The sequence below is a fragment of the Liolophura sinensis genome, chromosome 6, assembly GCF_032854445.1.
Source record: "Liolophura sinensis isolate JHLJ2023 chromosome 6, CUHK_Ljap_v2, whole genome shotgun sequence".
Lineage (NCBI taxonomy): Eukaryota > Metazoa > Mollusca > Polyplacophora > Chitonida > Chitonidae > Liolophura > Liolophura sinensis.
In genome coordinates this window covers 30,670,240-30,696,949 of record NC_088300.1, presented here as the reverse complement: position 1 = coordinate 30,696,949, position 26,710 = coordinate 30,670,240, and the positions used below count along the sequence as shown (strand labels likewise).

General features: G+C 37.2%; 1 protein-coding gene across 1 annotated transcript in view; it reads right to left on the bottom strand.

Annotated features, from left to right (window-relative positions):
* LOC135469371 (neurexin 1-like) overlaps positions 1-26,710 on the bottom strand; it is a 112,851-nt gene that overhangs the window by 15,301 nt on the left and 70,840 nt on the right. The window contains 9 exon segments of the mRNA XM_064748002.1: positions 261-432; positions 966-1,144; positions 1,796-1,915; positions 2,645-3,409; positions 5,045-5,119; positions 5,863-5,971; positions 9,260-9,477; positions 14,014-14,803; positions 19,145-19,303. Coding sequence (XP_064604072.1) covers positions 261-432; positions 966-1,144; positions 1,796-1,915; positions 2,645-3,409; positions 5,045-5,119; positions 5,863-5,971; positions 9,260-9,477; positions 14,014-14,803; positions 19,145-19,303 — 2,587 coding nt within the window.

Here is a 26,710-nt window from a genome sequence, read left to right as displayed (position 1 = left end):
TTCATGTACAAGATACTAAATCTTTGATGATTTTATCGTATCAAACCTTGTATCAAACACTGTCACAAATTCTTCTTGGTTTCCAGAGTTATAAACCACATCCTTTCCTAAACTGTAAATGTTCCTCTACAATTTAAGGCCTTAGCTTATTTGTATCTCTCCTTTAAATGAGTAATTGCAAATCTTTTATGTGGGAATAACTTTAAATGACACAATTATCGACTATATTGATATACATGTATTAGCATGAAGATTCTCACCTTCTGGTGTTTTGGGCTGCACCAGCATGTTGTCCACCTGTATGGTGGAGTTGGGCCCCGTCCTCGTGAACCTCACCACATGGTACTTTCCATCGGACACCTTGGCATACAGCTCAGCCACTGGGTGGTCATCATTTCCCATGTTGTACACCACAAAGATATTCCCCTTCACCTGTACACAGGATAACACCAGAATATCAAAGTTTGATACAACCATTTTCCAAAAAGAGTCTATCCAACTGTTTCCTGATAATTCTGTTTAATACATCTTTTCTGACATCAGCATCAAGTATAGTTGCTCCCAAATAACAGATAACAAAAGCCATCTCCAAAAAAAATCAACATGACCATTATGGCTGGATTCAAACAGGCAACCTCTGTGGACCAAAGAAATAGTCAAAAATTTTCCTGGGCCTTGTTGTTCAAAAACTGGTTTGTGACTGAATACCAGATTTAACGATTAAACTTTAAGTCTTCAATTTTATACTTGTATACTTGGATATTAAAAATAATTCAAAACTGCCTCTGCTACACTTTGACTTTGGAGAACTGCAGTGGCTGCTGAGTTTAGCTAAAATTTTAAATACAAAACATGACTTAATACCAGTATTAGCTAATACACTTTTGAACAACTGGGCCCAGAACTATATAAGCTTGCTCTTTTTTTTGAGGAGTTTTTTGTCACCATGCAAAACACAACCGTACCAGTTCCATCTCCAAGTAATCTTCTGATGTAGCACTGTCGATGCGCAGTAACACTGCATCTGTCTCCTGCGTTATGAAGCCAAGGGCCAGCTCATCGTAAGTCGTTTTGGGGTATTTACCATCAGGAAACCTGTACGTGATCAGTCCACTTCCAGGACCAAAGCGGTAAGAGATGCTCTCTGGAAAACAAAGAAACAACCATGTAACTTTTGTCCACTCCAAAAAAATGACATGATGATTAAGGCTGCAATACTGTCCCATGAAGTGACACTAAGTGCTAGTCATTCATTCTAATAAACCTTGAGGTTATCTCATGCACCGATCCAGAACTACACTCAGCTCAGAAAACAGGACTCCAGAAACATCAAGATTCTTGGTCCTACAAACCTTAAATGGGGTGAGGGGAAGGGGGGGAGGGGTATTATGTCATGCTTTTGCCTTTAAAACTAAATTTTGTTACTTTCACAATGCAGCTTAACAGATAAGGTGGGATAAGGTGTGAATTTATTTATTTCTAGGTTTAATGCCATGGTCAATCATTTTTCATTTCCACAGTGGTCAGCATTATGGACTAAGCAACTAAAGCGTGAGGGGTAAACCATTATATATGCACATCATACTGATGGAGTACAATACTCATCCGTGAACTTTAGCCTGTGCAACCAGTCACATGAGTGTTGTAGACCACGTACTGTCACAAATGCCCCACAAACACGGATTGCGTGGAAATCTAAAATTTCATGTACTAGGCCAAATCTGAACATGCTCTTTCTTCAAATTTAGTTTTGTCATCAAGAAACGTGTCTCCAATAAGGCACAGGTGTACTTACTCTCAATACAGCTTGGGCCCGTGTAAGAGGTGAGGTCACAGTTACAGGTGAAGGAATTCCAGTGCTGGACACAGCGGCCATTATTAAGACAGGAATCAGTGGCACACATCACACTGGGGCCTGCGAGGGAGAAGAGGAAAGGTATACCATGGGAAAGCACATTAGACAAGAACCGTCATACAGCACCAGGATTGTAACAGTACCAGGATTGTTACAGTACCAGGATTGTGACAGTACCAGGATTGTTACAGTATCAGGATTGTAACAGTACCAGGATTGTAACAGTACCAGGATTGTTACAGTACCAAGATTGTTACAGTACCAGGATTGTTACAATACCAGGACTGTTATAGTACCAGGATTATTCCACCTAAACTTTATCATTTTGAACTGACACGTTTTACTTGATTCTGATTGTTTTATTTTCCATATAGGGCCACTTAGACAGTCTTGTTTTGTGAAGTTTGATGGCTTTCTTGAAGGAAAAACTTACTCTAAATGACTAACTTGCCCATTTTTTCTGATTCAGAGAGTTCTATTGATTTTAGAAAAATGTTTTGAGGGTTGCTTGAAAAATGGGATGATATTCTATTGGAAAGTTGTGAGTTTCAGCACCGAAAATAAGATTTTGTGACATTTATTTGCCTCTGAAAATGCACTTTTGTGTGCAAAATTTTGGTCACTTAGGGTAGAAGCATGGACATCTAAAGTGTCATTTTAAGTCCTCTACGTGCTTCTGAGACTGCAAACTTAAGGAGAAATAGAGGGCGCCACTGTTCTATCATATACAAGATTTGCTTTCCTTTGTAGTGAGCTGTTGAGCTCCATTAGGACATTTAGTAGATTTACCTTGGCAACCTTCAGCCACAGATCCCACAATTCTGTCTGATGAAGACATGAGATTGAACATCTGACTGTTCAAGTCTATGGAAGCCAGACAGCCCTGGTAACCCTCCCTGGACAGCACTGACCGCGGCAGAAGCGAATACAGCGTTTTCTTCACTCCACCCACGTACAGGGGCCCACTGAGGTCAAAGTGCACGATCTGAGTCTCCTTTGATTTATGAACAGTAGGTGGTGCATCGTCAACACGCAGAATGTGTTGAGTATCATCTGGACGAATAATAGCCACATCATGCCACTCGTTGTTGTTGAGCTTTGTCGGACTCTCAATTTTAATCCGGCTCGATCCTGCTCCCACACTAAAACTATAGTACAGGTAACCTTTGGTCAATTCAACGGCTATGAAGTCTTGCTCTTTGCCATCATTATAAAAGATAAGACCGTTGGCTTCCGTGGTTTTGAATTGGAAGTAAAGTGTGAATGAGGAATAGGCCTGGAACTGTGGTAGCATGATGTAAGCAGACTTGGACTTGAACGTGACCGGATCTTTAATGATCTCCTGGCTGTTCACTGTGGCCGTTAGTTCTATGTTTTGGATCTGGCCTGAACTTGCCATCTCAATGAACTGGTTCTTGTTGAACACGAACTGTTGCATTTCGCCATTGAAGCTGGTCAGAGTACGCAAGGAGTTGTCATCACTCAACATCATGTTGCCCACTTCTAGAGATTCAAAGTCTAAAATAGTTTTCCGGTTTCGAGATTTGGCTGTTGCTATAATAAACAGATCAAAGTCAACAATAAATGAAAAGTCACTCAGTATGTATAACATTCATAAAACATTTCTGCTCAGAAACTTACATACATGCATATAGATATATAGAGTAATTTTTCACAGATAATTCAGAAATGATGTCTAATATCATAACCTTCAAGAATACTACACATATTTGACAAACTGAAGGAAACAGTGCAAATGGCTTGCATGAGATTTGAACTCCTTACTTATAGCATCAAATTGCTCCATCAAGCCAGATAGAATGGCTCATTTCTTAGAGTCTCTTTAGTACATATAATACATAAGCAAGGTGCAATTGTTTAGTTTTAACCCAATCAATGTTTCAAAGCCATGTCTGTCTTCAATTCCTTGTTTCTTGTCTGATTATTTTCCAAAACTTGTGCATGCAGTAGAACAATTTCCATTATTCATTATTATTATTTTAGGATAACGTCATCTTTTCTGGCAGGACATAAAATAATGAGTTCCAGTGCAAGGAGTGTATGCGGGTCAAAGGACACAAGGATTAAAGTGTGAATGGCCTTATTATAACATAATAACTGAAATGTACATGATATAATTCAACATGAAAAACACGTCACAACATATCTACCACAGGTTTTGGGCATCTGACAAGAAAAACAACATGCATCAAAAGAAAGCAGTCATCAAAACATACATAAAGCCTGAACTATATAATCCATGGTTGACTAACATAGTACACTAAACCCATGACCTCAAACTTAACCCTCATGCTGGCTTCCTCTCCGGCCATAGGTGGGAAGGTCTGCAGCAACCGGCAGATGGTTGTGGGTTTCCCTCGCGCTCTGCCCGGTTTCCTCCCACCATAATGCTGGCCGTCATAGTATAAGTGAAATATTCTTGAGTAAAGTGTAAAACACCAGTCAAATAAATAAATCAAATGTAACCAAAGCACTACATCTACATTAACAATACATTTTCAAATCACAGACTAAAATCTGTTGTTTTTGTGGATTTCTCAAATTTTATCACAGTAAAAGATCACATACTACACGATTTGCAAAAGATCATTAATTATTTTATTTATTTGATTGGTGTTTTACACCATACTCAAGAATATTTCATTTATATGACAGCGATCAGCATTATGGTGGGAGGAAACTGTGCAGAGCGCAGGGGGAAACTCAGGACCATCCGCAGGTTACTGACAGACCTTCCCATGCATGGCCGGAGAGGAAGCCAGCATGAGCTGGACTTGAACTCACAAAGACCATAATGGCGAGAGGTTCCCTAGGTCATTGTGCCACAATGGCAAAATATCATAAGAGTTTTGTGACCTTGAGATCAGGCTAAGTTATGTCTAAGGACTAAAGAGTCAGCAATCAAGGTAAAAAAAAATATGTTCAGTTGTTCTTAATATGATAATTGTGAAAACGAAGGTTAAACATGCAAAACAAAACTTGTACAACTAAAATGCATTTTAAAAAGAATACAGTAAAACTGTTATCCACGTAAAGACAACAAAAACTGTAAGAAAAATAACCTTATTACAACAATGGCAACTTAAAAACGTTAAAAAAAACAACTTGTAAATACTGAGCTGACGAAATAATAAAGAACACAAAACAATCAGGTTATTTCCAAATTACCATCAACAGTGACTTCTGCTGAACCTAGAAAAATACTTGAATACTCAAAGATATACTGGTCAACTCGCAGTTTTTCTGTAAGACAAATACAAGGCAAAAGACTCATATTATGAGAATTGGAAACTCTATGTCTACTAATATACAGTAGACATTTCATCATCACAATATGATTAACAAGAGCAGGGCAAAGCCAGCTGAAGACAAAGGAAAGGAAAGAGAAACTTCTTCAACCATGAACTACATGCTGAATGGGGTAATCTACAACAGTATTTTTTAAAAACTTTGTCCAATGAAGGAAAGGTTTTCAAGACTTGGACTTCATAAATGTAGGTCATATCTATGCCACAGTTTAAAGAGTACATGTAAGTGTAAAAATACAATAGATAAATATATTTATTTATTTGATTGGTGTTTTATGCCGTGCTCAAGAATATTTCACTTATACGACAGCATTATGGTGAGTGGAAATTGGGCAGACTCCTGGGTCATTACGCTGCGCTACTGTCCTAAACCAACCTAGCCCCGAGGCCCCCACTAGATATAAAACGCATGTGTCAAAATTACAATATCTGGCAGTCATTCTGTATGCATATTCAGAAAAAATGGCTCCTTGTGTCAAAGCGTGACCATTAGTTTAGTAGCAGATGCAATAAATTCATACATTCTAGTAATTACTATGATGTTAAATTATGAACACAGCAAGTCAACAAACCCCAGACTTCTCTGTTAGTAAGAAGATCATTTTGCACAGAGCGAGAGACAGATCGAGAAAGAATGATTCTCAGCACACAATTTCACATCACTGGAAGCTGGCTTACCTCTGTGAGGATGCTGGTCATCGATGCGCATCTCCATTTCCCGCGCTCGGCGTTTTATGTACACTGTATGCCAGTAGCCATCATTCACATTTGTGCCCACCACTAATGTCTAAAGACAAATAAGACAAAAACCCAAAACATTAATCAACTCTCAGATCCAATATTCATGCAACACTGCAAATAATTAGTTCAATACAATAAATGAACTCATGTGTAATATATTTTGTGGTTCTGGGATAATGGAGTATCATACAATTAAACTTAGTACTGGAAAAGAAACCAAAGTGAGCTTTTATGCACTGAAGACAACAATCCCCCATTTATATTTCTGTTCCAAACGTAGTGAGTTCCAGTGCAAGGAGTAAAATGATGTTTGTGTATGTGACAGTAAAATGATATGTGTGTATGTGACAGTAAAATGATGTGCGTATATGTGATAGTAAAATGATGTGCGTATACGTGACAGTAAAATGACGTGTGTGTACGCGACAGTAAAATGATGTGTATACGCGACAGTAAAATGATGTTTGTGTATGAGACAGTAATATGATGTGTATGTACGTGGCAGTAAAATGACGTGTGTGTATGAGACAGTCAACATTATATATGTGACAGTAAAATAACAAGTGTGTACGTGACAGTAAAATGACGTGTGTATGTGACAGTAAAATGACGTGTGTATGTGACAGTAAAACAATGAGTATATGACAGTAAAACGATGTGTATGTGATAGTAAAATGATGTGTGTGTATATGAGAGCCAAATGATGTGTGCGTATGATAGCAAACTGACGTGTGTATGAGACAGTAAAACGATGTGTGTGTATGTGACAGTAAAATGATGTGTGTGTATGAGACAGTAAAACAATGCATATATGACAGTAAAATTATGTGTGTGTGTGATAGTAAAATGATGTGTGTGCATATGAGAGCAAAAATGATGTGTGTGTATGACAGCAAAATGATGTTTGCATATATGACAGCAACATGACGTGTGTGTATGAGACAGTAAAACGATGTGTAAGTGATAGTAAAATGATGTGTGTGCATATGAGAGCAAAATGATGTGTGTGTATATGAGAGCAAAATGATGTGTGTGTATATGACAGCAAAATGATGTCTGTGTATATGACAGCAAAATGACGTGTGTATATATGACAGCAAAATGACGAGTGTGTATGAGACAGGAAACAAGGATTAAAGTGTGATTAGCCTTACAACACACACAAATGGCAACTGACATCCAACCCACATTGAACACTTTTCTCTTGTAATTTAAGGCAAATTAATGTCAGATGAAAGACCATTAAATATTGTCCCGGGGAAATGGTTTAATTTATTGTTTTGGAATATTTTTGACCTAATAAAATGCATTTATAATTTGGGATTCTACTGTGGGCTTTTCTGACCATACTGGAACCAGTGATGCCACTTCAGCTTTTTGCTACTTGGCACAAACAGACTGCTATATTTCATCATTCAAAATACATCTTCATTTAGAGCTATGAATGCATTCAACAAATGGACAATGAAACGAACTGTTTCAACCAAAAGTATTGCTGTGACATCAGTGATATCCTCTAGGTCCCAACAGACCACTATGTTTTAAATGCCTTTCAGTTGGTTAGAAAAATTATAAAAAAACTAAATCAAAGTAGTTTCCTGGACAGTGCTTAATGGCCTTTCATCTGAAATACACTTTATTTTAGTGTTTTCTTTGCCTTTAACATCTAAGTACTGTGTTACCAGTTAGCTAATAAATTGTCATCGCAAAGGCAGGAATAAACAACAGACAAAAGCAGTTTTGGCCTGAATTACTACAAACAGGCAGAAAAGGTTTCCCATTGTGTAGTACTGAATGAGTAAAACTGACATTTGACTGACTGAACCTATTCTCACTATATATCAGAGAAGGTAGAAACATTGTTTCAGGGCCATAACATTTCAGTCATGGTTAAAGGTTCCTCTGAACTTCAAGTTATCTTCTCTTTAACAGCCACTGAAACTTTATCAAAGGGTTTGCTGGCAGAAAAACTGGCACACTGTCTTTTACTTTCCAGAAGAAGACCGTCATAAACCTGGATCGTATGAAACTATAACATGCGAGATGCACGAAAGATCAATAAAAATTAGGAAGACATCACTGGATCCAGACTTTTAATCTGTCTCGAGTCAGACAGTTGTCTTAAGACTACGATAATAAACAACAGCACGTAGGCTTTAAAATATCCGGCTGACAGCCAGGCTAAGTAGTCGATATTGTGATTACTACATCCTCGGAGTCAGTAAGTCAGCTTTATCTACTGATTGATTGCTGTTTGATGGGTGACTTCCTTGTGTGCATAACCAGTTTAAATGTCAGGTGATAATCTGCAGGATCGGAAAGGAAAGGCAGTGGCAATGTTGAGGTGACAGAAATGGTTTGCCAAGACTAGGAAAACTACCACGTGAAGTGTTAAAAGTCTGGCTGATTTGGGTTTTCATTTGTGCACATAATTAATAGCTACTTTTATGCTAGCATCAGCTTAAGGGTCAAAACCTACCCTATTTAAAGTTTGTACAACTGAATTCAGCTTGTGGGAATGTTTAACATGCATAGAGTACAGTTGATCAGCTCAGGTCTGTGATTACGTGATACCAGCATGCTTTGCATCATAGGACACTGCAGAGTTCTGTACATGAAAACGCGTTTATATTAAACTAACAGTAAGAAAGCTTTTGACAAAATATATTTTTTTGCATCGATAAATCTTAGTTTAATGTTAAAGTAATGAACTGTAAGATAGACTGTAAGCCTATATACTGGATCCAAAGCCCATTTCGTAGACAGCCTATAACCCACTCAAGAACCTGTCCCCAAAGCGGTGCACTATAGTGAGGCTACACTGTATTACAGCTTGAATATGTAAGTTTGTTAATGAACACAAGTTTAGTTGCATCACAGCCTAGTATGCACTGATCATTGTCCCCAGATGTATGAGTGAGAATCAACACTTATGTCTAATATTAATAGCTTGCTTTTTCTATTCCTTTTGAATAATTTGAACTATACACGTGTTACTTCTCCATCCATTTCCGGTATATAAGCACAATGAAAACTTTTAAAGGCAATTAAGTGTCCTTCTCATTGGAAAAATGATTGCCTTTGTAATAATGGCTATACTTTACAGCATTACAATATCCTTTGATGTATACACTGCTGGAGGCCTACCATAAAACTATAGTAAATATTCATTCATTTCTTAACTGTTGTAGACAGTATAAAGATATTTCCACTTCCACTATGAAGGCTATCAATTTTTATTGGTGTATAAAAAGCAGTGAGTTCTGTGAACTATATCACAACAAATCCTCGTGCCCTTTGGTGAATTGTGATTTGCCCCAAGCCTCCCTCTTACCGTAGAAGATCCTCCCAGGCTGAGGCTAAAGCGTACTGATCCACCGTCCACAGTCAGCTCCATCGAGTCTTCCGATCTGCTGGTGGTGGTCACAAAAAGTAGGCCATTTGGATAGATGGTCTTGAAGCGTAGGGATATATCCTCAGCTTCAGTCAGTGATTCGGCTGGTAAAGAGACCTTCATGTGCTGAGTGCCGTCGAACTTGAGTGTGGTTGCAGCTGTGAAACATGACGGATAGGGTTTTACATGTTTATTATAGACAGACATATATCAGTTTCTGGAAAGAATTAAATTAATGAAATCCTACCTCATAGAAATCATCCGTACACGTCAACTGAACGTCACTCATCTTCAGTGAAGTCAGAGCACAATCAGGGGAAATAACTCTGAATGGTCCAGCATGTTATATAGCTATTTTTGTCTGAATAAATTAAATTATATGACAGAAAAGGAAATGTACAAAATTGGAAGAAACAAATTTTGTAACACTTTGCTAATACTATATCAAGAAGCAAACATATATGTATATATGTGTGTGGAGTAAGATATGATTATGGTTTAAAAAATGAAGATACACCTACACTAATTTGCACGCATTAGCCACTGATGACTGTTGTGCAGAACTGGTTTACTATGTTATATTTGTATACGATATTTGTACTTAGGACATATAATCTCTAAAAATACATATATCACTTCTATGATGCTATATCATAACACCTGTATAACATCACTGGAAATCATGAAATTGACAAAAGGGAAAACAGAAAATGATTCACAATTCATGATTACCCATTAATGCACAAACTTGTTCAATAATAAAAATACCCTTTGCATTTTTATAACAATATACAGTATCAATAGAAAATTATGAAATGAGGATGAACTTGCATAAGGCTTTGATAATTCATGTATAAAAGAATAGAATGTCTGTGAAAGATTATGTAGATAGAACTTATAATTTTTCCATCTTGAAAGACACACTTCACCAGCAGGTAATCTTGCTTGTCACCTTAAGTACGACGAATGTAACACACAATTTGAATAACTGTAAGGATGGTAAGTGGTTATATATGCCCAAGGCAAATCTCAATGGCCAACAGCAACAATTCAACCAAGGAAACACACTAATTCCTCAATTCAGAATTCATAATGATCTGCCAAATGTCCCCTGGCCGAGCATCTGGCAAAAGCTCCTTAAAGTTGCCAGGTTTTACGTCTCTGGGCTAATGGTGTGGCTGATGCTGGGGGGTGAGAGTGGGGAATGAGCAGGGTGGGGGTCAGTGTATCATATGCCTACAGCACTTTGTGTTTAACGACAAGATCTACACCATCTTCCTCAAAGGTTCCAGCCAAACAATTTTCACCATGATCCCAAGGCAATATAATCCCCTATTTCCAGTTGGAAAAACAAGATTATTTGGTGAATCCTTCTGAGAGTTGTAGTTACATGTTAAAGATGGCAGTCATATATATACACGGTACAAAACAGCAGCGACTTCAAAGGCAACCTTTAGGCTCAAGTCACTGGCCGTGTAATTTATGTGTTAAGTTACGGAAAATTACATTTGTCTCGTTTATTCAACCATGTAATCAGTTGTGGACACGCAAACTGTTGAGGTAATATCTCCATCAATGGCTAGGACAATGCCTAGTTTGTGGGGCAAGGTAATTACCTGCTTTAAGATATCAGTAAATGCCCTGAAGAGAAGTGTATTAAGACACCTATAATCTCTATGTAAGATGACACCGGAACACGAGCAGTTATCAACCTCTCTGATCACCATTAAAAACAAGGCTTTTGTCTGGTCGAACATCAAGTGTTTTCTGTGTGTAATAGTCTACCGTGAAATTAATGGCTCACTAAACCGGACTCCCGAGAAAAGGTGAGGCGGGGTTAAAAAAGTAAGGTACAGAAAAACCTGAGGTCTAGTCCCCTCGAGAAATACCCTGGGAACTGGCAATTTTGGTTTCACGTTAATGCTTGCGCAAAAACAGCTTGCAATGTAAGCACATTTGCAGAACACACGGTGTTACAATAATGATTATGGGGGTATGAACTTTCAAGCCAATCTGTTGGCTTTTACAAATGCTAACATCAACAAGTCAGATTATAACCGTACGTCAGTAATGCCCCCCCATGTAGACAGTTACAGCTATCAAAGCAACTGATGAAATCCTATAGAGGGATTCGCTCTTGAACGTGTAATATAATCTTTCTCTTATAATTGCTCAATTACCTGGATATGAATTGCTTTTGTGTAAGTATGCAACTTTTATACATGTATGAAGTAAGCCCAAAACATAACGTCTCAATTTTGAAGTCCACCTCCAGGCCATGTTAAATTAGTATAAGATCCCACATGTACGTCAAAAGTACACACATTTTTGAATTAGTCAAAGTATTTTGATTGATTTATTATTTATTTATTCATTTGATTGGTGTTTTACGCCATATACTCAAGAAAATTTCACTTGTATGACGGCCGCCAGCATTATGGTAAAAGGAAACTGGGCAGACCCCTGGGGCTCAAAGTATTTTGATCATAAGACACGAATGAAAGTCGTGTCATCATTATCAGGTAAATAAAACTCTGTACACCCTTCCTGGTCTTTGTGATGTCGTTTCACATCAATGCAATCTCTGCGTACAGTGTATATTGAAAATTTTAGAAAGCCGTGCAGCACTTGGGTTCATCATTTTGACTTCAGTCTAAGATCAAGAAGCGATCTTAGACTGAAGTCAAAATTTTAACATTAAATTTAGTATGTTCCTTTCTTTTATGTTAGCTGAAATTTGCTGAACAAAAAATTACCCAGAATTTACCAAGAATTTGTCAAGCAATATTCTGACTTTGTTACATCAAAAATAACAATTATAAAGTAATGTGAAATTCTGATTAAGTGTGAGGTCGCTTTGTGATCTTGGGGCCACTTCATTCAAATAAATTCAGAACTGCATCTATTTGAAAAATACAGTCAAACGCAGGTACATTCTTACACTACAAAGTCTTGTTTTATCTTGACTGTATAAACACTGTCACAGCATCCCCCAGATGACTGTGTTAAACATTATCAAGACACTAATCTTAATAGCTCAGGTTATATTGTTTAAGAAATCTTGATGATATCTTGCTTCCTCTCAAGATTTCAAACTTAAAGGATGCATGAAATGCTTGGTCTTTATTTTTGAATGTGGAGTTTAGGATGTGGCCTAACATATAAAAGTACAAAACAGCTTTTCGTCTTTCTTCTTGAGGTCTATAAATGGTTCTCAACTACAGCTTTTATATATATTTTATATCTTATAATCCCTTTGCATGCTTCCTTTAAAATTTGCTATTCATGTAAATGTCATTAAGGACAAAAGAAAAAAAATTATTGTATTCCTTGCATCGAATTTCAACATTGCCCTTAACCGTATAAACAAGCTCCCAGATCATTTTAAGACGAAAAACTGATCAATTTAGACCTGGTGAACTAAACAATACATTTCCTGCTTTATAATTTTACTAAATAATTCAATAGGTTCCAAAAATTTTGATAATTGCTCTCCCAATATCCCTGGAGGGAAAAAGTGAACTCCGGGCAAATGGAACAGTGTAGGATTTCCCATCACCCTGACTTCACACCGCATGAACCTCATATATAATGGAGAACATCCTGTTAAATGTTACTGGTTAGATGTGAAGTTACAGCATGAGACTACTGTTGAAGTCATTTAGCAGAATTAATCTATGCCGAAATTTGAATTCAAATGTTGAGTTTCACTTTCTTTTAAAACCTGCTGACAAAAAGCACTGCCATAACTTTGTTTGAATTAAGTTGACACAGTTTTTGAGTTGGGATTTACTGCAAGATATTTTAATATTGTGGCATAAAAATTGTTACATTAGGATCAATGTTCATTCTCATGGGCCATGGTTCACATAATGAATTAGAGTAATCATTTCAGAATGCAATTATAAGCTTATTCAGCAATTTATCATTCTTTTTTTTTTTAGAGAGTGTTTCATGACAGAGACACAGGAATGTCCACTGGTGAAGCAGACGAGCGTATGTACACAGTTAAGCTCTGTTAAGTTTAAAGCAACAATTGCTATACAAAGTCAATGTTAACTATGGCAATAAAGTAGTTTACAACACTAGACACCAATGCCAAACTGTGCAAGGGCCATTATGTACATCTCCTTCAGATGCTCCACCCTTATTGTAATTATTTATTTATTTGGTTCATTGATGTTTAATGCCATATACAAGAATTCAAGTCAGGTTTAAGCCTGGAGTAAACCGCCTATCTGATCACATGATGGAGGACGACTTGTTCACAGGCTAATATTGTTTTCCACAACATAATACAATTCATTCAGATCTGTTCCAAAGTATTTATTGATTTCATAGTTGTTTAATGCCGTAGTTAAGACTGTTTCACTTATACAATGGCGGTCATTAATATGGGTGGAGGAACTTGAGTGCATGGTGTAAACCACTGACCTTTGGCAAGATACTCAAAAATCTTCTCACATGTACTATACAGATATGCAGACCATATTTGTGGAAGATAAATGATCTTCAGCAAAGTTGGATTGCACTAACAGCCACATGAGCATTGTCAACCTCTTACTGTCCCAATAAGCCTTGGAAGCAGTGAGAGTGATAGAATCTACAGCTTCCCTGTCCAAGGTGGAATTTGAACCTTTATCCTGAGTGTTCCAGCCATTGAATGTCTAAAAGTAGCACTGTACTACACTTACCTTGCTGACATACTGGTCCAATGTAGCCAGACGCTCTGCAGTCACAGACAAATCTATTCCATCCCTCGTAGCAGACCCCCTTGTGCATGCAGGGTCGACTGAGACACTGAGGTTCCATGGTGCGACAGTACTCAGCAATTCCCTGAGATGCCTGCTGCTTGGCAAGGTGGGCAAGGTCTATCTTAACCCCATTAAGCACCAAATCCTGGAGACAGCCGACATATCCGAAGCCCAGCATCCCAGACCACATTTCCTGAGGTAAGAGATAGGCATCACGGTGATTGCTGATGCCACCAACATACAGCATACCTTCCAAGTCAAGCGTGTCATCAGGACCCGGTGTTGAAAATTCAATCTTGTTGCCATCCATCTGAAAGAAGCCATTTTGACCATCCAAACTCACCAGGACATGGTGTGGCAAACCGTCCGCAACTGACCTGGCTGGAGCTTTTACCTTCACAGGACCAGACCCAAGGTCAAGGATCAGGTAGAGGTTACTGTCCAAAATCTCCAAGGCGAAAAAATCGGAGTTGCTTTCAGCGCCATTGTTGTACATGATGACGCCATTAGATTCGATCGTCTGGAACTGAAAGGAGACCGAACCATTCTTTTCAACTTCCCATGTTGGCAGGGAAATAAAGGATTCAGGACTAGTGAAAGTGACTGGTTGAGATTCCACCAAATCCTTACACTTGTCAAATAAAACATCTCCCACCACGTTTATCAGGTTGTGGTCAGCACGAGCCAAGTCCACCAAGTCAAGATGAATGCTGTCAGCTTTGTAAATCACCTACAAAAAAGAAAAGGTCAAAATAAATATAAATACCTACTTTATATTAGACATGAAATGGCAGCAAACATATGTTTACTCTTTCTTTATAAATTGAGCAATAAATTCAGGATGTTACAGGTGATAAGGCAATAGGCTATCTGAACATCAGTGGCTACAAAATACTTATGTTTTCTACTCAGATTACAATCCAGAATGTCAAACATCCATCATTCTCATATTTCAGGAGGTTTTAACATGTGCATGTATATAAATGTACACCAAAAATGGGTATGATAGAAAACTACAGGTTGGTTAACACTGTCACAAACACAAGTGCATACAGGAGGCCAGAGAAAAACAGAGGACTCCATCTGCTTCTCAGTGATTGCAATGGATTTAAAATATATATAAATCTATATTCACATGGTTGAAGACAGGTGTTAGGGTCAAAAGACACGATATTATAATATATTATAAAGTTTTTTCCAAACCAAGTGACGATACAGATTATAACAGAGTTTATGTGACATGTCTTGACATGGTACATTAATAAAAATACAAAAGATCAAGACAAATCCAAGATATATTTAGACGCTTCGAAGACCAAAATAACATCGGATGAACGAAAAAAACCAACACTGAGCGAGGTAATAAAAAAATAATGGATTTTCAACTTTACATTGAAAGAAAAAGAGACATGAAGGCGCTATATTTAGACAATATTATTTTTGTGCACTTTTGTCTTATCATAGACAATTCTTCAGCGTTCCTTGCTAATCCAGTCCACATTCTTAAAGAAAAGTTTAAGCCAACATAAAAGTATACTGTATATGTATCTGTTAGATTGGCGAGTTTCCCAAATGAAAAATCTATCAGATCTCAGATTTAACCAATGGACAGCTGTGTAATAACATCGTCCAGGTGACAAATAATTGCCATCAAGGCAAAAGAGATAGCCAATGAACAGGCAGGAAATAAACCAGATGGCAGCCCCCAAATTTGAACTCAGACATTCTCGTAGACAAATTTTCAACAGATCCATTTGATCTCCCTAACAGCGGAATGCAGCATTCCCCTGGGATAGGAATAAATTATTATTACTAAGACATTTGGTGAGCCCAGCATGGGAAAAAATTACCTTTCTGTCCAAACAGCACTATCAATTTCCAAATAAGTGCAACGTAAGGAGCCATAGATCTCCTCATACTGTCGTCTAACTTAACTAGGTACTTCCAGACGTAGCTCACGTAATCTTGGAATTAGGCCAATTTTGTCTTCAGTTAGGAATAGTCGAGCGTGGAAGACTTTTCCACAGATCGATGGTCAGGCCTTCAGGACTGTATTTCCTTAGTGTTGTGTCTTTCTGTGGGTCTACATTGCAACACCCACCACTTTTGACCTGGGTAAACATTCTCAAAATACTGGTCATTGAGAGATCTAGACCCGGTGTTAACGCCACAAAATGAGGGGATCTGCCCAAAGATCTGGGATCATAATTAGGCAAGTAGACATGTGATTTTCTATAGAAAGAAAAAAAAATGACGAGAAGAGAAAAAAAAAACACTTGGTCCTCATTTTCTGTACAGCTATTATCGATCAGCGAGATAGCTATCCAACGAACTCCCATCCAAACATTCTGGCATTGTGAGAAGCTGCGTTTGCTGTCACTGTAGCAGAAAAGGCTTTTAGTAAAAACACAATCCAACGCAAATGTACTGCAACCAAATGATCTAACGACATTTCTTTGCTTAAGTCAATGTTTATTTGCACATTGATATGTCATCTGCAGTTTTTCCACTTGGTTTAACACAATGCAGCACTGTGCAGAAGACAGCCTGATGCACAATAGAACTGCATTAACCTTCATTCAATTGCAGCTAACGAAGCTTATGCTGTACACACATAAGTATTTGAAGGCCAAACAAGTTTTTCCACCTTTTTAATGTAATAATGTTTCAGCCACATGTGTATCTGGAGGCCAGACAAGTTTTTCTATCATTTTAATGTATTTACGGTGTACACGCATGAGTATTTGAGGGCCAAACAAGTTTTTCCACCATTTTAATTTAATAATGTTTCAGCTAGACTTTCCATTCTGAAGTGAAATGAAAAGCTGGTTTTCACAAAATGAAAGTTCAATTATTTTGTTGAATTTACAATACTACTGATATACACATACATGTAAGTCTGGATAGGGTATACTTACACACTGGAATAGGACATTTACACACTGGGTTAAGACATTTACACACTAGAATAGGACATTTACAAATTGGGATAAGACATTTACACACTGAAATAGGACATTTACACACTGGAATATTGCATTTACACAGTCAAAACCAACAGAACGAACTTGTTCCCTGGAACAGACACTTTCTAATTACCAAAACGTACAAAATGCTTTTCACCAATGCTAGTCATGCGGTAAAGGTCATCTGTAACTTACTGTATGCTGAAGTAAGTAAATGTCCTATTCAACTGTGTAAATGTAATATTCCAGAGTGTAAATGTCCTATTCAACTGTGTTAATATACCTGATCCAGACTTACATGTATGTGTTTATATGCAGTATTGTAGATTCAACAAAACAATGGTTGTTGACAAAATATGTAACAAAACCACATCACTGAAGTTGGGCACATTAATGTCTCAAAATCATAACATACTTGTACAGAGTTCAGAAAATTTCTGTGACTTTACACATACATGTATGTAATGACAAGTGGGTAAAGCTGGTCAACTGAAAATAATAAACTAGTACCAAACCACATTGTTTTAACCACATGAATGATTTTGCAGCAGAATACCATTCATGTGCTTACAAAATTTTCAAGATGTTAAAAATTAGTAATAGTACCAGGGTATCATGAACTCTTTAATGCACAGTTATTAATTAAGTATTTCTGCAATACTAATGGTTGTGGGTTCAAATCCAGCTGTCACCATTTCGGGCACAGATTTAAGTCAACAAGTTTGTCAGCTAATTGCCCAAATATGGTTGTTTACTCCAGGTACTTCGGTTTCCTGATTGCCTTCACATCAATCAATCAATCCATTTAAAACCCAACATGATGCCCCAAAATTAAGCATCATACAAAAAATGCAATGTACATGTATATGCATTATCATCTGATTATTATGCTGGGCTCAAGTTCATGGCCTCATCAATATAAACACAAAAAAATAAATCCCATCATCCACTTCTCTCTAAAAACACTGTGTACACTTGAAAACATTCAAAAAAAATTCAAATTCCAATATGATTATTACGACTTTCTCCTCGTCTCCTGTAAATGCTGTTAATGGCAAATAAAAGATAAAGAGCTAAAACTGCAATGATTAGACATGTAACTCTGAACCTGTCAAGCAAGATTCTCTTCACAGCTGGTTAGCATTCCACAGTCTCTCTGCAAGAGACCGCATTTACAAGTTACATTTTAATGGAGCTGGGCTTTACCTAATATGTAATAAAGATAAGATCTCAAAGAGGTCTTTGAAAAAAAAAAAATAAGTGATAAGGTTTCACGGGGCCTAATTCTGTCCATCAAATGTGTGAAGTATGTGTGATATGTGGACATGTATTTTTTTCATACACAACGGCTACAATTTATGTGTGCTTTGGGTTTTACATAATATTTAACAGTTACTTGAGAGTAATTCGGTGTGTACATAAACTGTAGCTTCTTGAACCATGAGCCATGTCACTAAAAAATCCTGCCACCACTGATGTATAAACCAGCCGGTCCTGTTTCCTTGCTCTAACCTCTCAGTGCTCAGAGCCATGCAAGGTAGCAACAAGTGCCATTTTACCAAATCTTTCATATGACTCAAGCTAGGTTTGATTTGGGGTCTCATGACTTCGAGGCAAACACTACAGTGTACAGCCAGCCATTAGGCCACCGAAGCAGTCACACAACAGCTACAGTACGAGACAATATGTTGAGATATTTATTTATTTGATTGGTGTTTTACGCCGTACTCAGAATATTTCACTTATAGGACGGCAGCCAGCATTATGGTGGGAGGAACCATCCGCAGGTTGCTGGCAGACCTTCCCACATACAGCAGTTGAGATAACGTTCATCCTTTTTCTTCCCACACAGTTTATTCTATGTTGACATTATAAGTTGACCCCATCAAGCTTCAAGTTTAATACTGACTTTTATCCCAATTCCTGATGAAAGTTCCACATTGCAGGTGTCAGTTTATTTCTCTGATAAAACAAAAAAACAACAGCCTACAATAACTCGAATGTATTTCTGCAGCAGATAAATGATCTTTATTCTGCAAATTTCTTAAAATTAGTTTTAAGCCCTCAGTGATGTAATAACAATATGGCCACTCCACAATTCTTACCTTTTTCAAACAGCCTTTGAAGTTGTTTGGTACCAGGGAGCCTGCTAGCTGCGCAGTGTTAGGGCTTCCCCCCACAAACAGGATGTTACTGGACAGCAAAGTGAAGTCCCCAGAGGTTGTGCCCACGTCTTGTTCTTTACCATCAACATTCACTCGGATCTGTAACAATATATATGTGCTGATGATAAACCATGGAGCACAACAACTGAGATGGTCACAAAAATTTTTCTTTTCAAAAAGAACTATTGAATGAAGAGAGTTGAGACCATTAAAATGATTACATATAAAATTGCACATCACCCCTTTTTTTGTATTGTAAATGTTTGCAAAAATATTACTACAAAAACCTTTCTTCCAAACTGATTGATTCGTAGTCTGCTGTAAAGCTGAAGTTAATTCTTTTCACTCCACGATGCAGTGGAGTAATCACATAAATACAGTTCTACAATGCAATGTCCCAGTGAATACAGAGATCCAGGGAAAAAAATTATCTCCAAAATTCCCATTTTAATTTCAATCATGCTTTTTTTTCCACCCGACGGAATCAAAATATTTTCAAGATGATAAACACATTTGTTATCAACAATTAAAAAAAAAAAAAAAGACTACAAAAAATGCGATAAATAACAGTACAAAACAGAAGAGGATCAAGGGGCCAGGATATCTAAAAAAACAACATTTAAACCAAGGATACAACTAATGCAAGGGATTCTCTTCGCACATCATTTGAAAGCAGGGCAAAAATAGAGACTAAATAAACACAATGTATATCATATTAACCCTTCCAAGGTACATGTAAAGTGTTATTAAGCCTGTTTCCATATTTTCCTTGCGGTAATGAAGAAAATAAATACAATTTAAATTCAAAATGTCTCACAGCAGCTGGCTATTTATGTTATATTTGCTGTTTTTAGTTTGGATAATGTGGAGCTACAGTAAATGTATGTCAATGCACAATCAAGGTTTATCCTAGGTAACTTTTCACTAGATTTTATATGGTTTATCATTTTTAATCCACAAATATTAAAAAAAAAATTTAATTTATTTATTTATTTGATAGGGTGGTTTACATCGTACTCAAGAATATTTCACTACATGTGTGGGAACACTAGAACGGACCAACAGCTATTAAAAACAAACACGTTTTCGTCACACCAAAGATTGCATGCCTAAGGTTACATGTCTTAGTGATAAAATACTTGAGAGATTCTTATCCGATTTTTGGGAGTGATGAACAGATGATGTCACACATTATGTTAAAAACATCCATCAGAATATTTTTAGCAATAAGTCATACGATGATTGCATTACCATCTGTGTCTACAGCATACATCTGTATCAAAATAGATCACAGACTTAATAGAGATCAAATCTCACATAATTAAGGCAATGACTCATCACACCTTTCAACACTGATATTTTCAGAAACTTTGGAAGCTAATGCAACGAATTGTTGATAAAAGCATAAAAGTCACTAAACTAAATGCAATAATCATAATAGTCATAATAAACTTTCTAAGTGTATTTTCTGAAGACTTTGCCCTGTTAGAACCCCTTTTAGATTTTAAAAGTCATCCTGGAAATTAACAGCTGAAGTCTTGTTCAAGCAATCACACTTAGAAACTGTGGGTTTTTTTTTTTTTTTTTTCGCAGACTTTGTCCTAACAGGATTTAAATTTATCACTGAACTTTACAGTTGACGATTCACTAATTCAGTCATTAACAGAAACTTTTTCCATGAACTTTTTGGGGAAGATTTAGCCCTGTAGGAGCTATTACATTTTTACAAGAAATCAACCGTGTGACAAGATTCACTCTAGATATTGAACTTCAGGATTTGTCCACGGTGACAATTACCGGTGATATATGCTGGTGAGACCCTTGTGCAATGACCTTGGCATACTGGAAAGATAATCATCTGCAATTAAATTTGACCTTAGACAAAGACGCATCCAGCAGGTAGCAGCAGGAGTGATAGCAGAGTGGAGAAGGCCACTGCCCTAGCACTTCCTCTCTGATAAATCCCAGAGCCATGGAGAGCACAGATAACACTGTTCTGACCGGAGGGGAGAGGGAAAGCAGGTTAGCAGGTTTCCCTCTGGTCAGTTTAATCATGAATAATCCCATCTGGGGCTAACAGCAGGCCACAAACAGATTCCAGGCAGAACTAGGTTATCCCTACTTAGCCCAATTAGCTCTACATCTATTGATGAACTCCGAATTAACCATACCTGATGTTCCAGCAGCCGATGTAGCTTTATGCAAATACAAGTGTCTACGTATGGTATCTATTGTGAATATAAAGCCGCACATGTTTTATAGGTTAACTTGCTGCCAGAGCATTAAACCTTTATTGTGATGGCTATAATTGTAGCAGACAAACTCATATTCGGTGTTCAGCCTTCGATCAATAAACCAGTCATGGCCCATTAACCAATAACAACATTTTCAAGGTCATTTGAAAGTCAGATTGTGGCATGTGTGATCAACGCTGTTGATGTGATGATGTTACAAGGTGTCCTCTCTGCCAAGGTTAAAAACTTTGTTCCTGAGTCACAATGTTACATGAAGGAAACATGCTCCTAAACTGCAATGTTTTTAATCAACATTTTGAGGAATATTTCATATTTGTATCTCGTCAATACCAATATTTTCATTCAGATTTCTCAAAGTATTGGAAATCGTTCTAATATCGTGAAAGATTGACCCAACCCAAATTATCAGCTATTGTCAATAATGGCTGCTGATCTCTGGAGATCAATGATATTTAATAAATGGGTAAATATTAGGTATTTTTTAAATAGCAGTGCATACAATGTTTAAGTGGCACTTTCAATTAATCTACATGACACACACATTTTCCCTATTAAATCAAACCAGCACATACATGGCAACTTGTCAGACTAGAGGTGAGATAAAGTGAGATAAATGATCTCAAATTCTTTGAACATTCATCACGAAAGATCTGTTTGGCTGACTTCAAGTCTAATTTCCAAAACAATATTCAAGTTCTCTCATACCATAAGTGATAAAGCAATCTAAACAAGACAAAATTTAGACTGGTATCATGTTCAAGACAAGATGACACGGTTAATGTTCAAGAAATGTAATCTGTACTTGGCGTCTCAATTAAACATCATACAACTCCTGGTAATGAAGAAATCAATGCCTCTTCAAATATCACTATGAGTCTGAAGTAGTACAGTGATAACTAGAAGCCAAGAGCTGTGAAATGGGTCTATTGCTCTTCTTCTATTTTTATTTTTCTAGTAACTAATGATAAATTGTTGTTTAGAACAATTCACTGGTCGTCTCCATCCACAAAGGGCCTATCAGTTATTCTGTCTGTAATGGAGGACCCGGCCTCATCTCATTATGACAGGACTTTAATGAGAATGCATTGCGTCAGAACCTCACATTATGATATACTGGGAGATTGTAGACATTTTCCACAAATTTTTTTGGCAACTATGTTGTTACCATTTCTATTTGTTCGGTTAGTGTGAGCATGAAAATCTTCATTACTCGTATCACTGCCGTATGTGGCAACAGATCAAGGTAACAGATCATAATACAATACACTTTCTGGTCCTTACAAAGTATAATTGTATCTCAACAGTACAAACATGGCAAGGACACATAAACTACATGTGCAACCTGTCAACCTTTTTTTCATTCTTTTCAGGATTACATCCAAATGTTCATCACATATAGCAAACGATTACTAACAGCTCATTCCACAATTTAACAGATAACTTCTTCAGCGGACCATGAAAATCCTTGCATAATAAGTTTGTTGGCATTCACGCAATTAGGAAGTTCAACTATTGGGCAGTAACCCAAGGGGTCAAGCTGTGCTACAGATAATTTTCAGAGGTAGTATGGTACTCCCTACTTTTCCAAGATAGGGAGTACTGGGTGAAGCTTACTGCAGTACACATTCTTTGAGAACACTCAACACTTCACTATTTTAAGTCCCCAGCAATACACCTGGAAAGTTCACTGAGTGAAGGTGGTTGAGAAAATCAAAAGACATACATGTGCATACGTCTACATACATGTACAGACCTACTGGCCCAGATTCTTGTAGTTACATACAGGGCTACAAGTATATGAATGTACATGTCGATTGTCCAGAATTATGACTTGTCATAACATTCTAGAATAAATTATTTATGTCAGCTCTTCCTCATGAGGACTGAATCTGAATTACACTCATAGGCCTACATTTATTTATTTCATCTCAACCTGTAGGCCTACTGGGCTTATTCCAATAACTCACTCACCGACAACTGTACCATTTCATTTTGTTTTGATAGCAGTGATTGCAGTATTATTTCATTCTAAGTTAACTTGCCTAATGCTTCTGATAATTTTTTTTTTACCGGTCGAAACATTTCTGTATGTATGAACAACTGCCGTTTTGGGATCAAAACATGATACCACTACACTTGTTATGCTAAATCCAAGCAGAGATTTACATTAGAAGACACAAATTTATTATTTGTGCTTTATTTATAAGCAGTATATAGTATAAATCTAACACGTCTCTGAACACTAGCTGTTCTCGTGATCGTTACAAATACAAATATCAAATTGGTTATTCTCCACATCTCCAGGTAGTGGTACATGAGCCTTTGCTGTAACATTTCAGTTTCTGAAAACTGTGGAGAGTCGTGGACAGTATCATGCACATAAACTACTTTGGAAATCTACTTTCGATTTTGACAGGAATGTTTGCTTTAAATCTTGCATGTACACTACAGGCTTCAGGAATTTACACAAAAATCGTTGTCGAGTGTATTCAGCATGCTCTGTTTTAATTTTGAAGCGTATCATCTAATTTCTAAGTGCATTTACACCTGAACGTCCCTTATCTGTAGCACTGGTGGCATACCTGCAGTCTGATAACTTCCACATTTACTATTTTCACCTTTTGGTGACTAACAAAGCACTTGATTGCCGTAAGGTAGGTCCAAATATTATTACAAGCTGTTAAATGCATAAACGTAGGCTATGGTGTAAATCTTTTTGCTACATACACTATCACAGGCAATCAAGGTACCGACTGGTATGTGACATTTACTGTTAATATCCTCAAAATAGCGCATGCTTATTCGATAATCTTTTGTGACACCAAACTAAACGAATACTAAAGCAGGACTCCAAACATAATTAAAACTTTCATTTAATGCAAAATCATAACATATAAATCCCAACAAAACAATGAAGAAAACATCACAAAAGGAAGCTAATATTTGACCGCAGCATACAGTCTACTTTGTTAAGCCCACTGACACGTCATACTTGGATGGAACTACTTTCGGCAATTTCTTCACAATTTTCCATGCTTCTATAATGGGCCTCTTTTGATTCTCACCAACTGACCCATAATAAAACACATTTAAACTGATTTGTATGTATTTATATTTTGTACTTCATTTTACTGGCTATAAGTTGATGTGACTGATGACCAATAGCAAAGTTTATGAAGATCCAACGATTTCAACCATTACAATGAAAACAACTATTTAACAATGTTAAGATGTCGAAGAACCCAAATTGTAGAGTTGCCAGGAATTTTTAGTGCAATTGAAAGAGAAGAACTATCATATCGTAAGCATCCAGCACAACCAGCTGTATTGGGTAGAACTTCCTGACTGAAATCAATGACAAAAATTTATTGCTTTTTTGGCCAAAACAATACACATAAAGCACCTGTATCAAGATGCCTGGATTATCTCAGCCACATCAGCTGAAAAATTCATTTCCTAGCCGAAATGGAATTCTTTTGAAATCATTAAAAGGAATACACAGACTGCAACCACGAATCCTTTGCACCCATTTTATCCTCCAAATCTGGACAAAAGACATTACTCACAAAGTATTTATGCCACAGGAAGTTTGTTTGATAATTTGTTTGAATTCCTGTTGCAATTTTCCTCGATAGAACCACGATGAGATGGGGACGTCCAAGATGGAGATGTTCACGGGTTATTGATGTAGAGCTCTTCAGGCACGCTTTTCCCTTGATGGTTTTCATTGGAGTGTAATTGCTCCTTGTTGATTGGTTAAAAAAACGGACGCTATATCGTTATCATAAATCAGGCGACTGAAAATTGAGTTATGTTTCCACTGTGGAAAAATGTAAAGAAGAGAGACACCAGACAAATGAGAACTTGGTGAATCAATTTTGCGACGAGTCAGTCATCTGCACAATTTGGTAAAATCGTGAAAATCAGCAATACCATTTACATGTGTGATATGGACAAGAACAAATCTTTCTCCTTGTAAACAATTAACAAGTTACATGTCAGGTAAACCACCACAGACTGAACCTATGGTGAAGGCATTAGAATACTGGGGGAAAAAAAGTGTAATGTTGTAGCTGAAATCAGAAGTACCTTAGCCGCGCCAACTCTTTCTAAGAAAAAAAAATTCACATGCTCATTTTTAATTGGAGACAAGATGTTCAGAAATTCATGCCATGACAGTATCCAGAACTTCAACTGTTCTCCCTACAGTCTTGTGTTTACATAAATGAACCAGACTGTGCCCGATGGGGCTGAAAGAATCTCAGATGTATCACATTCTATTTTGTCAGGTTTAGTTATGTTCAAAACGATGAATTAAACCAGAAATGTAAACAGTACAGGCTTATGCTCGCCACTACATCTATCAGAGCACATCTAACAGAGCACATCTATCAGGGCACATCTATCAGAGCACATTCAAAACAAGACACCTCAATCTTGACAAATGGGCCTATTCATTACACATCTTATCTAAGTTACCCCTTGATTGATTCTGCTGCCTTACCCAGGGGACTGAAAACACAGTCCCCTGGGTAAGGCAGCAGAATGACAGATTTTGTGAGGATAAACTGTTTGATCAGGAAATTCACTAAAAGTGAGTGAGTGAGTGCTGGGGGTTTAACGTCCTACATAACAATTTTTCACTATATGTCATATGTGTCGACATATGACGACAAAGGAATCCTTAGAGTGCATGTAATGTGCCTCCTTGTTGCAGGACGGATGTCTACTGAGACGCCTTACCAAAGGCAAGTAGGCCGCCCCAACCGAGCCATTATACTGATATGGGTCAACCAGTTGTTGCACTATCCCCCTCCAGTGCGCCAAGCGAGGAAGTTACAACTTTCTCTTTTAAGGTCTTAGGTGTGACTCAACCCAGGATTGACCCTGGATCTACCGCTCCTGAAGTGGATGCTCTACCAACTGAGCTATCGCAGCCGGTTTCACTCAAAGTAACTGGGAAGTTAAAAGTAATTTTTTTCCCACATTTATCTGTAACATACATAACACCAGCATAACAGTGTATCAACTTCGAGAAAATACATTCAAACAATCTAACAAAACACAATATAAGTCATAAAAACTAATATACATATATCAACCATGCAAGGGATGAATTTTTTTCATTTAATGGATTAAAACACAATTTCATTAATTGAAAAAAAAATGTCTCATAATTTGCAGGTCATAAATGTTGTGTTTCATAACAAAGTTCATACATTGCTAACATTTAATCACCTGTAGCTAATGT